Below are 17,321 nucleotides of genomic sequence, written 5' to 3' on the forward strand. Positions count from 1 at the left end.
TCGGGCTGTATCCTCCGGCAGCATCCTACAGCATCCTCGGCGGTCTGACTGACTGTGCTGAAGCAGTGCTTTTGAGAGGATGCTGCTGCATCCGAGCCGACAAATACGCGTTATTATGCTCTCGTCGTGGTTGGGGCTGGGAGAGCTCTCTACATCCCATCCCATAATCTTGTTTAACACACTGCAAAGCCAGAAGCCCACACGGACACTGACAACATGGAGATTTAACCAGATATAAATATAAAATCTGTTGTAACTTTTTTCTTTTCTTCAAGCGCTTCCATCCGAGTGTGATATTTGATGATTACTGAGATAGCACTATCTCTGCTCAGTTGCCAGTGTAAGGATATGGCTAACCTTTTTAAATAGCCCAATTGAATGCTTAATATCTGCTCAAGAGATAGGCTACTGTTAGGAAAGCCAATTAAAAGTGAAACAGCTGCTTTCTCTGCAGCATTAATGGATAGTCACACAGCACTGGAACCATGAAATATGCATTGTCTTGCATGAGAGGCAGAGGAAAGTTGATCTGTGTGCGTGTGATTCAATTATTTTAATTCAATGAGGATATGTAGCAAATCATGAATTAAAAAGGTTTTAAAATAAGCCCTTTTAAATGCAGAATGTCGCCAACATTAAAAATGCATGGTAATTAATAAGTATGCAAATGCAATTTTATAAACCAATTAATGAATTCAATTTCTTTAAATATCGTGTCTTATTTAATGTGTACTGCTCTTATTACAGCTCAGAGGTAGGCCTACATGTAGAAAAGGCACTGGCCTATTTTTGAGTTAATTTATTATTTGATTAATTGTTGATCAGTCAATGTATGTCACTGGATTGCCCTATTGATATATGATAATGAGGAAGCTTTATGTGAACCTGCAAAGTTATATCAATATTGAGTTTAAAGAAGCATTCCACCCATTTTATACACAAGGATTAGTTTACTTATGGGACTCACTCAGCATCAGGGTGTGTAGTATAGGGGAGCACATTGAGCTTGGGTCTTAATAAGACATGAGCTCCTTTGAAAACATAATCTGTAATATTTTGAGGGGTCTCTGAAATGTTGATGCTAATTTTGCCAAGCTTTTCTACGTTTATTTATCTTCCTCATCATGGGTGATTTGTAAAATTAGGCTATTATAAGGCAATTACTATTATTATTCTTATGTTGCAATTTTTGTGCTCATCAGTACGTGATGAGTAACTTAAATGGTTGTTGATGAGGACTCCATCCCTTGTTGGCAGCCTGGAGTGCTCTGTTTTCGATTTAATGCTGACATTTGTGTGCCTACAGGCTGTTTTGCAATTTGACCTATCCCTGTCTTATTTGTGTGAGTAAACTATACAATGTAGTACATCACTCTGCAGATTATACTGTGTCCTGCTTTAGTTGGCTCTATTATATGATAAATGTGAAGGTTGGATAAGGTCATTAAAGCTGAAGTCAGTTTTTGCTGAAATTGTCGCTATATCCAGACAGCACTATGAGACAGACGTTCTGCGAAAAAGTCACGCACCTCTGCATCGAGCTGCTGCTCCTAATGGCATCAATTTCACTGCGTCCGGCCAGAGCAGAGGAGTCTCTGACGCAGTCTACAAGTCTACCCGGTTTACATATTAAATTATATATAAATATGTCTTTGGTGGCTCTGGAGGGTCCTCCTAAAATTCCCCTGTGAAGTTATCAGTGCCATCTTGGCTTGGAAACTTTTGTAAAAGCCTGCTCCACATCTGGGTGCATGGAGATCAAAGGAAGTGAGTTTTTACCAGGCTGGGAGGGTCTAATGCAAGCTGTATTGGAGTTATAGGCTAAATTGGGATATCTCAGCCTCTGCTGCATTTACTTAGACCTTTAGTCGTGACTATGTATCATCTGTTTGCCACAAATTACACCAATTTATGAAAGTCTGATACTTATTTGCTGCACTAGCTTTTGAATATTCTGAAGATTGACTTAGATGGTATAGAAATTGTTTAATGTTAATTCTGTGGTTGCTTGCATCCCTGGGTCGGTCTGTCTGTCCCAAACCAGTCAAGACCCATGGCTGTCCTTTATAGAGCTGGGTCTGTTCAGTGTTCATGTCTGTTAAAAGGACAGTTTTCATCGCCACTGTGTGCACAGGATTGCTGGTTATATTATTGTTATTATCATTGTTATAGATATTGCGACTTGCTGCTGCATATGGAGGACTTTTTGGGTCTTTGTAAATCATAAATAAGTCATAATGTGGTTTAAACCTACTCTATATGTAGAGTCTCTTGAGATTGTTACGATTTGGCACTATAAATAAAATTGAATTGTTTCATCTACATGAACTAGTATTATTAATGCTGTTATTATTATAATTTGTGAAGTTATAACATTCTGTGAGTTATATCTGTTACATCTTGACACTGACTAAGAACATAATGCAACATTGTAAATACTCGGGCAGCATCCTCCATACAGCTGTAACTCTACTGTATGACACACTAACTCAGTGCACAGTGCTGTCGCAGCAACATGCTCCAGTGTTTGGGGGGAAAGTGTTTGAGCGTCAGCCTCTGCCTCTTTAGCTGTCTACCGCTGTGCCAGAATAAATCCCAACTTTACCACCAGGTTTTAAACGTTACACTCACCGTCACCAATTATATCCATGTAGACAAAGCGACACGTTTTTACCGTAAATACGATAATACACCACGATTTATTTTTAATTAAACGCTTGTTTCAGTCACGAATAACGGTCAGCGCGAGTCACCACAATACGCTGCTACCCCGGCAACCGACGAACGTTAGCTGTTAGCTGCCCAAAATACCTACCTGAAGCCCTTTGCTTTGTATGGAAGCGGTCAGCATCACTGACGGGGTGAGGTGATATTATTGGAAATACCGGGGCCAAACGGCCATGTCTTATTTGTAGTAAACGACCTTTCGTTAAATCGCGCGAGTGCCGCCGTTTCAAACCTTACAGCTAACGTTAAGTTAACGTAACTTAGTTTGCTTTATGACCCCCTTGAACGTACCTTCGGTTATTTAATAAGCAAGTCTAGGCAACAATGTAATTATTTTGTATCTAGAACTTTCCGAATCGATGCACTGTGGGTTTTTGAAGGTTTTGACCCTGCTCTAAGTGCACCGGTGTTGTGGTTTAGTTCATAACTTCTAGTACGGTAGCTACGTGGCACTGACTGGCACTTCTCAAGAGGCAGAAGAACTTCAACGCTACTGACGTCATTGTTGGTGTTTGCTCTCTGTAGGTTCATGTCACGTCTCGCCGGTAATAATGAGGAACATTATACTGCTGTCCCTGCTGCTGCTGAACCTACAAAATGTCACATCTGCACCCAAAGGCGTCACTGCCAGTCTAAAGGCAAAGTGGACAATGACGCCTTTCCTCTTGGAGACAAGGTACTCACCCCTGGACATCTATATCAGGCCTATCTCGCACTCTACTGCAACAGAAATCTGCAACAAACAGGGCCGGGAGTCCAAGAACCCTAAATGCCCCCCAAGGGAAAAAATAACTTGACATTAAACACAGCATAGGTATAAGTTTTATAGAACCTGAGCCATTTCTTTCTTTTTTGTTTTAAAGAGGTCTAATCAAAATATACTGAGTCTGAGATGTTCTAGTCTGCAGATGAAATATAATACAATGTAATTTTTTGACCGTAGAGTGCAAACTCCCCGCAGGTTGTTCACGTTCAACACTCAAATTCACATTAAAAATACAACAAACATGGCCTCATTGTCCTTGATGTTACCTATGGCCCCCACAATAAATAGATAAATTATTCAGATTGTTTGAACTTCATTTTCTTCAGTTGCCTCGTATTGTTGTGGCTGGGAACAACTGATGAATGTAAAAAAATGTATATCCATTGGAGGAAGAAAAATCCTTCGCAAAGTGCCCCTTAGTGGATGATAACTTTAGTATCAATACATAATTGGCCTAAATAGCAGCCACACGTTATTTTGTTGTTAATACTCTTTATAACTTGTTTTTTATGGTGTTAACAGCAATGTTGGTCATCAACATATGATTTTTTTTTTTTTGTGTGTGTGAAAATATTCTGATTGTAAGCAAAACCTACTGCAAGCCTGTAAGGTATGTGTAAAGCTGTGTGATACTTCACAGCAGACATCATGGAACCATGACTGGAGACAAGTTGGGCACAATTATTGACAGAAAATATAAAATGATTATGTGGTCTGTAGCTGTAATCGTTAGGCAGTCAGAAAGAGGTTACTTGTGGTTACTGGCTCATGTTGACTAATACTTCGATTTTCTCTTGTTCAGCGAGTTTATTGGAGAAGATGGGAATGAGAAATTCTGGCAGTTTGTTGACACTGTGAAAGAGCTCACTGTATACAAGCAAGGAGGTATGTTGCTTGAAACAAAAATAGACTGTAAATACTTTTACACCTTAAAATAGACTGTAAATAATTTGACGCCTTAACGGGCATGCTTTTCTTTTAAAATGTCTCAATATTACTAATGTTGATATGTCTCACAGAGTCTGTGCGCTCATACTACAACTTGATCCTCAAGAAGGCTGGCCAGTTCCTCACTGATCTACAAGTTAATCTCCTCAAATTTGCTCTGGCCCTACGGTCATACTCACCAGCTGTTCATGCATCCCAGCAGGTATGTTTCACAATAATATTCCTATTTCAAAACCCTCTCAAGAGCAGCTTGAGAACTTTATGATTTTGGGCTGGGTACCATCACTGATTTCCTGAATTGATTTAATTATGATTCGATTCCCAATTTCTGATTCAAAATCGATTACATTTTTTTTTTCATTTTGCTCGTATATGAAAGGTTTGCGTAGAACTAATGCTATAAATTGTACCCTCTAACCTGGTGCATTATTCAAAATATTACATTGAGAATTGACCCCGAATCAGTTGCGTTAATGTATTTTGTATTTAACATGAACACACTGCAGCAGTCAACACAGTAAAGTGCAACTTTACAGACTTTACACTCAGTGAGTATTGAGTGACATTTTTATTCAGATACCTTGAGGTCAGAGGTAAAGGGACCCCTTTAAAATGGCCATGCCATTATTTTTCCTTGCCAAAATGTAGCCTAAATTTCGAGTGTTATTTTACCCTCTTCTCAACACTCAGGCATGACATGGTTGGTACCAATTACTTAGGTTTCATAGTTTCATATCATACCAAACCAATTGGTATCATACCAATTAGTTTTTTCATGAATCGGCGTCGGATCAGTTGAATAAAGATCAGTTTTAATTGGAAAATCATTTTTTTAAAACCCAGCCCTAATTACGATATGCAAGAGAGCCAGGTCCATTTTTTTTTAGAGGCGATTCATTCTGTACTTGACCCAGGCTGCTCTCCAGACCTTACGGAGAGTTTTTCTCAATTTATTTGGCACAATCTTTAGATGACAGTCATTATTCTCAGACTACTGTGTGAAATACTACACATCAAAAACTCATTAACTCACAACAGTAGTTTGTATATCGCTGTGGTTTCTAATAGAATTCAAATGTGTAAGGTGAATTACCTGTAATTGATTCAGTGACACTCAGAGTTAGCGCTTGTGATCAAAATCGATAAGACAGCTTATTTTGTATTTCTCTTAGATGCACTTATCAACGTGCCTATTCCATATTCAGTCAAAACTTTCCGACAAATATTTAATAAATGTCAAATCCGGCTTTATCTTACTGCCAAAACAATTAACCAACATATGAATATTTTTCCAACAGTCAACGAAAATGATATTTGAGGTTGGTGAGATACCGTTGCAATAAAGAGTTTGTATGGACAGTTCGGTTTCAGAGGAGATTTACATTTCTTTCTTTTTACAAGCGTTCCTTACGTTTGTGAAATTGTGGTAGTGAGATGTTTTTTTTTACCGTTCCATGTGATGAAGATTCTTAGATTTTATATGTGTTATATTACCGTTACATGCATACTGTAAGTACAGTGAATACAAGGTAACAACCTATACAAAGGTACATGCTGAGACCTGTGGATGATTTTTTTGGAAACTGATAGGACATGAGTTTTAAATGGATATTACTCAGATAGCTGTGGACTAAATTTGATATGGGATGACTCTTATGAAATATTATATATTGTCATGGTTTTAGCAATGATGAGGAGTTTCATTGTGGTGACAGTGATGCATTGGCTTATGAAGGGTTGTGCTGCACAGTGTAAACAGTTGGGGTGATTGATGGAGAATATTGGGACTAAATGAATCATGTAACTGATTTATCTGTGATTTCCTGTGGCCCATGTTAAAGAGTGAGGGTTCTTCACCAGATCTCGGGCAGTGTTAGTATCATGTTGTGACCAGTGTCTAATTGAACATCCCTTCGCTCCTCCATGCTCTTTAACAGATAGCCAGTGATGAGCCTCCACCTGGGGCTTGCCCTGCCTTTGTCTCCATCCATGGTCAACATAGCTGCAGTACCAAAGACATCAAGAAGCTCCTGAAGGCAGCTGCAGGCAGGTAACACAGAATGGCACTGTCAAAAAAAACCTTAATCCATAGAGCAGGACAAGATGAAAAGTTATTTTGTTATTAAATAAATCATTTTACTGGCTCTATTTTGCCTGTCGTGAACATACAAATGTGTTTGATACAAACCTTTTTATTTCTGAAATGTCTTTAATAACCTTTCCAAATGTTTGCAGGCCAAAACCATATTTATACAAGAGTGATCACACATATCCAGGGGTCAATCAAACAGACGTACCAGTTGTGATCCTCTATGCTGAGATTGGAACTAAGAAGTTCACCTCGTTTCATAAGGTGCTGTCAGAGAAGGCTGGAGAGGGTACAATCATATATGTGCTGCGACATTTTGTAGTGGTGAGTAGCAATGCTTTTTGAAGAAATATTTAAGTGATGTTTGGCTGATCAAATTTTTTTAACAAATAATTTGGGTTTCTGTTAATCTAAGTTTTGCTTGTACAGTACAGTGACATATTTTTGCTTTTAGTAGATTCCTCAAAATCTAAGTTAAAACTCAAAAACTAATCGAGATTCAGATGCCTTGGATAGGCTAAAGGTGCTTTTCTTGAAGATGTCTGTTGAAGAAAAGCAGAGTGTGGGTGTGAAAGACATATTGATTGTGCCCCTGAAAGCATGAGGCAGTGCTTTGAATCTCAGTGACATAAGTGTCAAGGTTGAATGTCTGTGAATCTGCTGCTGTTTGTGGGGGCCCATGTGCTTCCTGTTCTCAGTTTTGTGTAGATTGAGCTTTAGGTGTTATGTCGAAATCCATGGAGAGATGTCAGCCAGGCATGCAGAGATTCGTGCTGCCACCTGGGTTTCAGACCGTGGAAAGGACATTACTAATTATGTGTCATCTGCATAGCTGTTGTAGGATAAGTGAATAGCAGAGCCCAGTGACTTGGTGTACAGAAAGATGAGGATATGATCCAGAGCAGATTCCAGGGGGACCCCAGTAGTGAAGTTGCAGTCTTAGTATGGTTTTTCACAATAAAAAAATAGCTGCTGAGAGCTCCAGCAACGGAGGAAAAGTAGCTGCTCCAGAGTTGGTGCGCTTTACGCTGCTCCAGCCGTTGATTGGCATTGCACATGGCGATGGTAGGCATGTGTCGTGTGCTTCTGCTGCAGCCATGGAGACACATATCATGAAATTTCCCCAAATCATTTGAGAATATGTACTGATGTTGCTTCCTGAGGCCTGCTGGAACTAGGTAGTGATTTCTGCAATTCGCAAGTAACTTTCAGGCGACAATTTTTCAGCCTACCGCTGTGCAGCTAAACTGTTGTTGCTCCTAGGCATTTCTGTTTCCTAAACACCAGCACTTAGAGCATGCCGTGGTAATATCTAGCAGATCAGAAATCTGATTAACTTGGAAAATGGCATCCTATCACAGTGTCACGTTGAAAGGCTCTTCAGTGTGACCTACTCTACTCCCAATGTCTGTGAATGGAGAAAATAATGTGTCTGAACAGATACCCACATACTTTTGGCCATGTATGGTATATTGGTATAGGCAGAAAGCACTCCCCATGGGATGGATCTGCAGTTTTGATGATTAATATCACAGCACTTTTGTTGTCTAGACTGTTGTTCAGAACAAGGAATAACATACATTTTTAGATGTAGTAGGTTCATTCTGACATTTAAGTTCAGCCCATCACATGTTGTCCAATGTAGAGACGACAGGGAGGCAAAATATGCATACATATATTTTCCCTGCAGTCCAGGATGATATGTGAGGTAGGAGAAATGCCGTGGCAATATAGACGGAAGAGTTTTGCTCTGCTTCTCACTGCTTGCAGGATCCAAAGCCTCGAAAGATGCTTTTATCTGGCTATGGAGTCGAGCTGGCTATCAAAAGCACAGAATACAAAGCTGTGGATGACACCAAAGTAAAAGGTCAGTTTGTGACTTATCAAACATTCTGTGCTGGACTTATTGCATCCAAGGCAATAAACCACAAATATTGTGTATTAGATTCAAAGATGGCTTCAAATGCTGAGGATGAAAATATTGATGAAGTCCAAGGGTTCGTTTTTGGAACATTAAAGTAAGTAGCTTAAATGTGACACACCATTAACCATAAAGTTCTTTTTAGTGTATTGTATTTTCTGTTATTGCTGCTGGGCATCATGTACTCTGTGTGACTTGATAAATAGAATTAATCATTTGATTGTAATTTTTTCCTCCTCCTTTTCTTTTTCCTCTTAAGAAAATCTCATCCTGAACTCCAGGAGCAACTCGTCGAGCTTCGGAAACATCTCCTGGAGAGCACTAACGACATGGTCCCTCTCAAAGTGTGGGAAATGCAAGGTATCAGTTTTCTGTTTCACTTGTTCAATGATTGATGGATAAAAACAATACAGGGATGTAGAATTACTGCAATGTGAAATTCGGTTGTTTTACCATGCGACTTACTGCATTTTATACCATTAGTAGCTTGAGATGCTTTTATTTTGTGTTGTCGCCTTTGAATAGACAAAGGTGACAACAGTTAATCATTTTAACACAGCATATCAAATGTAATGTGCTTTGATGACCTTGCATGTATTTAATTTGTCAGAACATAATGTGCATTGGTCGGTAGATAAATGTTGATGGTTTAATAATTTGATCTCCACAGATCTTAGTGTCCAAGCAGCTGCAAGAATCATGTCTGTGCCCAAGTTTGATGCTTTGAAGGTCATGCAAGACCTCAGTCAGAACTTTCCAAGCAGAGCCAGGTCAGAAAATTCATCTTATTTCCCTTTCTGGCCGACTGGCTAACACATTAAGAACCGTTCCAGAATCCCTATTTTTTTAGGAGCCCTCCTCTGCGTTACAATAAGTGAATCTAGGCTACAATGTTATTAAAGTGCTCAAGAAATATGTCTTTTATAAACCGATTTGTTTGCACATTATCCCCAATAAATACAACTTTAATACAGAGATCTAATCAGCTTTTTGATGTTTGCTTTTTTTTTTTGGCTCAGACAGCTTGTAGTAATGCCAAAAAGTGCTGAGTAAGAGTCTGTGTTTATAGGGAATTGAGTGAAAATGTACCATCTTGAGAGCCCACAGGTTTTTGGAGATTAAAACTGGCATTTTACTGCCAGCTTGGGATGTGGTAAAAGCTGATGGTGACTGTACATGTTTTACTGTTCCCACAGATCACTGACAAGAGTGGCTGTAAAGCAGGAAATGAGAAAAGAAATTGAGGAGAACCAAAAGGTGTGATATAATAAGCAGCGTTTCCACATGATCGTGCAGGGATAACATCCTTAGGAATCGACAAGTTTTATTTTAGACAATGAGTTTCTAATCTGTATCTAAAATAAATTCCATAACATTAAATGTGACATTTTATTTTCTCCTAGTCTCTGTGCACGCTTTATCCCTTCTACTTACTCCTGTAGTCACTGTGCAAATCTTTTCTAGTCTAAAGATCAGACATTAATGGTAGAATCGCTCATGTCTTGCTTTTGGCATTCGACTAACACTTAGAGCTTGTTCTTTCAGCGCCTCAGTGAGACCATTGGTGTTCACCCAGGAGACGGGGAGCTCTTCATCAATGGACTGCACATTGATCTGGACGTTCACAACCCCTTCAGGTAGGAACCCAGCAGGAACGAGCAGCGGGCTGCTTGTTCTCTCCCCAGGAAGCCTCAGACCTATGCTTTGGCTCGGTAATGTGTCCTGTTGCAACAAAATCAGAGTTTGGTGCACTGAAAAACCACTACCACATAGCTAATATGTACATATAATCTATGATTTTGTATTTACAGCATTTTAGACATCCTCAGAGGAGAGGCCAGGGTCTTGGAGGGGCTTCATAACCTAGGCATAAAAGGAGAACATCAGGGCAAGCTGCTGAGATTACCTGTGAATGCTGTCGATGACAGCTACGCCATAGATATCAGACATCCAGCAATAATGGTGAGTCCTGTCCTTCTTTGTGTACCAGGGTTTGAATTAGTGTATCAGTGAAACTTCCAGAAACTTCAGGTAATAATTCGGAATTCATCCAAGAAAAGCTATCAAATTACATACTTTTCATTTTTCCCCCTCTGGCTGTTTTAATATTCTAGGTACTGTAAAAATGCCAAAGAAATTAAGAATTTAAGCCTTTCCACATTCAACCAAGAGGGCGAGAGGGAGAGGGAGAGAGGGAGAGGGAGAGAGAGGGAGAGAGGGAGAGAGATGGAGAGAGAGAGAGGGAGAGAGAGGGAGAGGGAGAGGGAGAGAGAGAGAGGGAGAGAGAGAGGGAGAGAGAGAGAGGGAGAGAGAGAGAGAGAGGGAGAGAGAGGGAGAGAGAGAGAGAAACCTTTGCTCTGTGGGGAGTCTTGTACCATAAGTTACAGATAGAAAGACCACAGTTAGTGCCAGTTTGGCCAGCAATCATGGATTATTTTGCAATTATGGTCATTTATCATAAAAAGCCAAAACTAATAGCTCACTGATGGTGGTAGTAGAGCTTCATAACAAGTGTACACGTAAATGTACATCAGATCCAGACTATTTCTCACCACAGAACTGTTCACTTATGTGCTGTGCAGTTCCCTGTTTTTTGAGGAGGAAGTTTATTCCAGTTAAAGCACATTTAAGTTGAATCTATACACCCTTTATACTTTGTGATTAAATATTCAAATGTAACCTAATGTAACACTATGTACTTGAGTGAATTACTTAATCTCTAATTTTCACACAAGCCCTCTCATTCACTTTCCAGTGGATAAATGACATAGAGAATGACTCTGTGTACCGCAGCTGGCCAACGGGTGTACAGGAGCTGCTCAGAGCCACCTTTCCTGGAGTCATACGGCAAATCCGACGGAATTTCTTCAACCTGGTGAGACTCCTAAAAGCCAGAAATGCAACAGTGTTGTGGAGATAAAGGGAATAGAATTGGAAAAGGGCTCCATTGTAATGGATCTATGAAACTCTTTGGATGCTTCTGACTCTTCTCTGCTAGACTAGATTAGTTTTTGTGGGGTGTTTTCCAATCATAACATTTACGTCAGACACTCTCGCAGAAGAGAATCTTGAGTACATTTTGAATACTTGACATCGCCTTTGATTATTGGAACTGTCTGGGTGTATTGTTGTATCTGCTGAGCGCTGATTCATCCATGGTCCAAGTAGGATAATGGGTATTTGTAAATGTATTATGATTCAGATTTGATTGTAATGCCTTTGTTCTTGATCTTGATCTAGGTGCTGTTCCTAGATCCAGTACGGGAAGAAAGTGTTGAGCTGGTAAAACTAGCAGAGCTTTTTTACAAGCACAAGATCCCCCTGAGGTTGGTGCTGTTATTTCTCACACATTCACAGCTGTTTATATCGTCCATTTGGCATTTATAATCTTAACCAGGTAGTTATTTTCATTTCACCTGTAAATTGAATATTTGTTTTTGCCCCTGCTCTATAGAATTGGATTTGTGTTTGTTGTCAACACCGAAGATGAGATTGATGGCTTCACAGATGCAGGGGTTGGATTTTACAGACTGCTGAATTACATTGCAGACGAGTATGATTTATCCCAGGCTCTGATGTCCATGGTCTCAGTAAGTATATCACATGTATAAATCTCTGTTGTTTTAGTAAGTACTTCTTAAAGATTAACTAAAGCACACTCCACACCAGCTCATATCTCTCATATGTGCCTCAAAAGTCTTTTTTTTTTTATTGTTACTTGTTTTCCTGTGGTGTGAGACATTATTGAACTAGATGAGTCAGTTGGATCAGCTCTTTCAAATAGGCTTGGGATTTATTGACAGACGCAGGGATCCGAAGACAGTGATCAAATCTGATCTGACTTGCCAATCTCTTTCAGTTGTACAGCAAAGTAGATGTTGGGGAGACGCTGTCTGTTGATACAGTCTCTGCTTACCTGAAGAGAAAATTCCCTAAAGCCAATGCTGAAAGGATTCTTGGGGTAGAATCTGAGTATGATGAAAAAAGAAAGGTAAGGAAATAATATAGCTCTCCTTTGAATCTCTCTCTCTTTGTTTATTGGAAGTAAGAATTATTACTTTAAAGTTTAATTCCGGGACAAATTCATCCCATGGTCTTTTTCAACACTTACATACGTCAAATAAGCCATCGAGACAGTTTTTTTCGTGTATGAACTATTAACGGAGAAATCCGGTAGAGTTGCTAACAGCCGGACGTGGCTAACACTGCTTAGCTTGGGGCATTACGATGATGCCATTAAAATAGCTTTTTTAAACCACTCACATTGCTCAAAATAACATCAAACCTCTGCAGTATCCCTGCACATAAAACAAAGCACCAACAATGTAGCTAGCGAATCCGGATCCGAAAGACTTGCGTATTGGCCCTTGTACCAGCTCCTCTCATAGTAAAGTCTATTCAAGTTGATTACCAAATGCAGTCCTAAAGTAAGAAGCCCATTTATGCTTTTTTTTATGTGTAGGGACTCTTATCATGCCACTGCAGAGGTTGTCAGAGCTAATCAGTGTTAGCCACATCCGGCTGTTAGGCTGTTAGTGACTCGGATTTCTCCGATAATAGTACATACGCAAAATGGCTTGTAAGTGCCGAAGAAGACCATGGGATGATTTTTCACCGAAATTACACTTTAAAGAAATTAAGTAGGAGCATCCAAGGATTCAATTCATGTTTTGTGTGCTCCAGGACGGTGCCCTATTCTATAAAAAGAGTGGCCTGGGTGCCCTTCCACTCGCTTTATTTAATGGAGTCCCTTTGAGTCCTGATGAAATGGACCCAGATGAGCTGGAAACCATCCTCCTGCAGCGCATAATGGATACCACCACCGCCTTCCAGAGAGCTGTTTTTATGGTATGACATACAGTATCTGTACGGAAAGAGACTTGTGCCTCATATTCAACCTGCCAAACCTACCTCTTGTTTATGCCAGGAGAAGAACCTTTGAATTATTATACACACATATCGTGAATTGACGTAAAGAAACCCTAGATAATTACAACATTGGCCGTTCACCCGTGCTAATAGTATGCATACAAGTAATATTTCACATACTCACCTGTGGTAACTATATGCTTTATGTTAGATAATGCTTTATTGCAGCAGTGGTATATATTTAAAACAGCTAATTGATTAATAGCCAGCATCTATTTTGATTTAGATAAGCTAGATAGCAGGACATTGCAGTTTATAGTTTTACAGTTTATAGTGTAGAAATATTCTCTCCTGGCCCACTATATTATTAACCTTACTCTCGCCAGATGAATTTCGTACCACCTTGCTTCCGTCCTGACTCCGCCTAGCTCCACTCAACCATCTGGATTTGCTCCATTTCAAAGTGATTTCAGGGTCCGCAATAAATGGTCAGGACAATCAGGACCGCCAGGCGGGGTTTTTATGTGACGTAGCAGAGAAACAACTTTGGTGGCGCGCATCGAGGAGGCAGACGTCAACATCGTTGCTGCTATTTTATCCGTGTTGTCCAATCTAGTGAATATTTATTTTTTAAAAGAACAGAGAATGGGTCTAAAGGCTTTTGTTGGTGGAAACGATGTCAGCCTGAGTGGTTGAAGTAGCACGTCAATAAAGATGACGGACAAGTGGTTTATCCAGTCATATGTAAGGATTTTTGATAAGGCCCAGCCTCCTGAAATCGCTTCACAGTTGAGGGATCCCAGATTGATGAGGGAAGCAAGGCAGAAGGAAATTCATCTGGCGAGAGTGAGGTTACTATATTATGGCATTTCCTGACACGTTTACACTTCACTGTTAGCTGTTCAGAAAGTAGGCACACAAGATCTAGTATTTCCTTACAGATTGATGTTCTCAGGGACTCACTCTAATCTGTTTTGTCCTTTCCCCATAGGGTCAGTTGACTGAGGGCTTAGATGTGGTGGACTATCTAATGGAGCAGGCCAATGTGGTTCCCAGGATGAACCCTCTTATTCTAAGCACTGACCGGAAGTACCTCGACTTCACTTCCAACCCAGGTGACCTGTGCTACTCTTCTTAAATTTTCCATAATTAATTGACTGTCTATAACTTTTTCTTTCTTGCTTTGCAGTTATAGATGACTGGGAGGACACAACTATGTTTTCATACTATGACTCCAGAGACAAAACAGCTGTGATGGCTAAGAGAATGAAGTACTTTACAAATAATGGTAAGAAGTTTGTTTTACATATGAACCCGGACTATGTCAGGAGAATCAGGTCCAGAGATTGCCCTGGAGTTTCTCTTTCACACATGCAGCGCACCACATGGGCTAACACCACCCCAATGGAGCTGGTTTTTAAATTCTTTTGCTGTTTTTTAAATATGTCTGATTATTTTGGTATTGGTCCTTACTGACAGAAGTTCCTAAATCTGAGCGTCTCTCCAGTTAGACATTTTAATTGCCATCTTTGTATAATCAGTCTTCTTCTTCTTCACCGCTGGAGGTTTATTTTATACTGCTGTTGACCGCAGCATGATAGAAACGCCATCAACAGCCCTCATCTGCTCTCTGTGAATACAACTGAAAATCAACGGCAGTATTAACATGTGGACTGACTCAGAGATTAAACGGTCTTTGTATGAGGGAGTTGGCATGGTAAACTGACTGTCTGAATTGGACATTTGCGTTGTAACATTCAGCCCTGCCGGGAAGATAATTTCATCTTTGCGGTGCCTGTGTGTCATTATTATGTATTTTATTGGTTTCCTAATTATTAGAATTTCAGATGAATTCACACTATTTTATTTCAGTTATTTAAGTAACACAATGGCCGTCATGAAAGAACCACTCGTACGAGCAGCTTGTTCTTAAATGGCTATTACGAGTGATTTAGGAGAACTTGACGCATTCACAGATTTTCTCGTATTTTGAATTTCCTCTTGGGTATGAACACAATTTACGAGTGGTCCAGACCTCTTGTAGGAGTCATGCAGTTTTCTGCTGTGATTGAAATCTGAGTCTTTCACTAATGGATTGTATATTTCATTACTTTGAATATAAGTATACATATTCAAAGTAATGAATATGTATAAATATACGAAAATGTCCTTGCATCAAAGGAAATTACTTCTTCAAGCATCTCCATCTGGTTGAACAGGCATTTGGCATTTACTCGTTGAAAATCTTTACAATGAGCAGTATCTGAACAAAAACGAATCCTACATTGCTTTACTGATCTATGAAAGTGTGAAATTGAACTTTGTTAAAGCAGACAGGCTGTGCCTCCAGCGAGATAATTGCTGGGTCTGCTGACTGGCTTTCGGCCAACAGTCTAAATGGTCGTCAGAGCTGCATTTCACCACTCAGGCCCGAGTGTAGCTGTCTCAGTGAGGCTGAGGAGGCTGATTGCCATCCTCCCTCTGTGGACTAGCAGACCAGCTTACTGCTCTGACTTACTGACTGACTAGCTCAAAATGAAACCAGTACTTTCATCGAATAGCAGTTTGTTGTACAAACATCAGGAAATTACAGCGGGCAATGGGGTGGACTGGTCAGAATGTATTTTAAAATAATGCTGAATTGAAATGCCATGTATTATAGTATCTATGTAGAGTGTGGAGTAAAACAGAGTGATTGCTCTTTTACCTTAGACGAGGATGGGATGAGTGCTGTAACCATGTGGATAGCCGGAGACTTTGAGAAGGTCTCAGGAAGAAAGCTGTTGTTCAATGCCCTGAAACATGTAGTGAGTATCATCTACTCTCTGTCCTGTTCAGCTTTCCTCATTCTTTCAACCCAGCATTTACTTTCTATCAGGGAACACAAATGAGAACCAGTGATCTACAAATTGATATATGTCGTGTTAATGTGTGTTGTTTATTATGCGTTAAAAGCATAAATACTGATCTTATAGTATTGAAATTAATCAAGAATCCCAACACCAGTGGAAAATCGTTTTAGGTAGTATTGACAATATATCACACACCTTCATTTTTTATATTTTTTTTTCTAAAAGAAATTAATGTTGACTCAATCAATAACATTTTTCAACTCTGCCTTTCTTTGACAGAAATCTTGCTGCCCGTGTTTCTGCAGCTACATAACTGCAAATCTATACCTCACATCCAAACAGAAAAGCTCAAGTACATTGAGATAGTATTTCACATATTATACGGGCAGGCCCATATGACCTAAATCTAAGTACACTTACTCTGCAAAATAATTTTCATCTGCATGTGTGCCCTTTTCCAAAGTCATCTATATAGATGCCTCTAAAAAGAAATATTTACAGTTGATACACTACAGATTCATTGTATTGCCAATAATTGTAATCGTTAAAGTGAAATACAACAAGCAGGAATTTTGTCATAGGAGAAAAGATTCCTTGGTGGTAGAATAATCAGAATAAGAAAAACCTTAACTGTTACATTTAAGCATTCAACACTCTATTCTCCCAGTGTTCAGTGATGTGTGATATTCATACAAATTATGTCACTGGTGTGTGTGTGTGTGTGTGTGTGTGTGTGTGTGTGTGTGTGTGTGTGTGTGTGTGTGTGTGTGTGTGTGTGTGTGTGTGTGTGTGTGTGTGTGTGTGTGTGTGTGTGTGTGTGTGTGTGTGTGTGTGTGTGTGTGTGTGTGTGTGTGTGTGTGTGTGTGTGTGTGTGTGTGTGTGTGTGTGTGTGTGTGTGTGTGTGAGCAGAATGCCAACCCTGGAGTACGTGTGGGGGTGATAGATAACCCCAGTGGAAAGCCCAGCGAAGATAACACTGGGCTGTACAGGGCAATCTGGGCCTCTCTCCTTACCCAGAAGAATAAGGCTGCAGCAGAGTTTGTGCAAAAACTCCTGAGAGAGGAGAGCAGCCAGCTCCTTCAACAAGGGGCCAAGATGAAGGACTTACTGATGCAGGTAAAAGAGGGAATGCAGTCAGATAATCAGATT

At 39.8% G+C, this 17,321-nt stretch overlaps 1 protein-coding gene across 1 annotated transcript in view; it reads left to right on the forward strand.

Moving 5' to 3' along the window:
• The first annotated feature begins 2,783 nt into the window (after positions 1-2,783).
• The window catches only part of uggt2 (UDP-glucose glycoprotein glucosyltransferase 2), a 50,731-nt gene continuing 36,193 nt past the window's right edge, over positions 2,784-17,321 (forward strand). The window contains exons 1-22 of the mRNA XM_083921372.1: positions 2,784-2,861; positions 3,253-3,403; positions 4,296-4,378; positions 4,513-4,643; positions 6,379-6,491; positions 6,677-6,854; positions 8,301-8,397; positions 8,476-8,548; positions 8,711-8,811; positions 9,122-9,221; positions 9,648-9,708; positions 9,997-10,088; positions 10,263-10,413; positions 11,207-11,326; positions 11,692-11,777; positions 11,906-12,041; positions 12,311-12,442; positions 13,135-13,299; positions 14,312-14,435; positions 14,510-14,608; positions 16,033-16,127; positions 17,082-17,288. Coding sequence (XP_083777498.1) covers positions 3,279-3,403; positions 4,296-4,378; positions 4,513-4,643; positions 6,379-6,491; positions 6,677-6,854; positions 8,301-8,397; positions 8,476-8,548; positions 8,711-8,811; positions 9,122-9,221; positions 9,648-9,708; positions 9,997-10,088; positions 10,263-10,413; positions 11,207-11,326; positions 11,692-11,777; positions 11,906-12,041; positions 12,311-12,442; positions 13,135-13,299; positions 14,312-14,435; positions 14,510-14,608; positions 16,033-16,127; positions 17,082-17,288 — 2,469 coding nt within the window. The 5' untranslated portion in view covers positions 2,784-2,861; positions 3,253-3,278. The remainder of the gene's footprint in view (positions 2,862-3,252; positions 3,404-4,295; positions 4,379-4,512; positions 4,644-6,378; positions 6,492-6,676; positions 6,855-8,300; positions 8,398-8,475; positions 8,549-8,710; positions 8,812-9,121; positions 9,222-9,647; positions 9,709-9,996; positions 10,089-10,262; positions 10,414-11,206; positions 11,327-11,691; positions 11,778-11,905; positions 12,042-12,310; positions 12,443-13,134; positions 13,300-14,311; positions 14,436-14,509; positions 14,609-16,032; positions 16,128-17,081; positions 17,289-17,321) is intronic.

The sequence above is a fragment of the Echiichthys vipera genome, assembly GCF_963691815.1.
Source record: "Echiichthys vipera genome assembly, chromosome: 10".
Taxonomy (NCBI): domain Eukaryota; kingdom Metazoa; phylum Chordata; class Actinopteri; order Perciformes; family Trachinidae; genus Echiichthys; species Echiichthys vipera.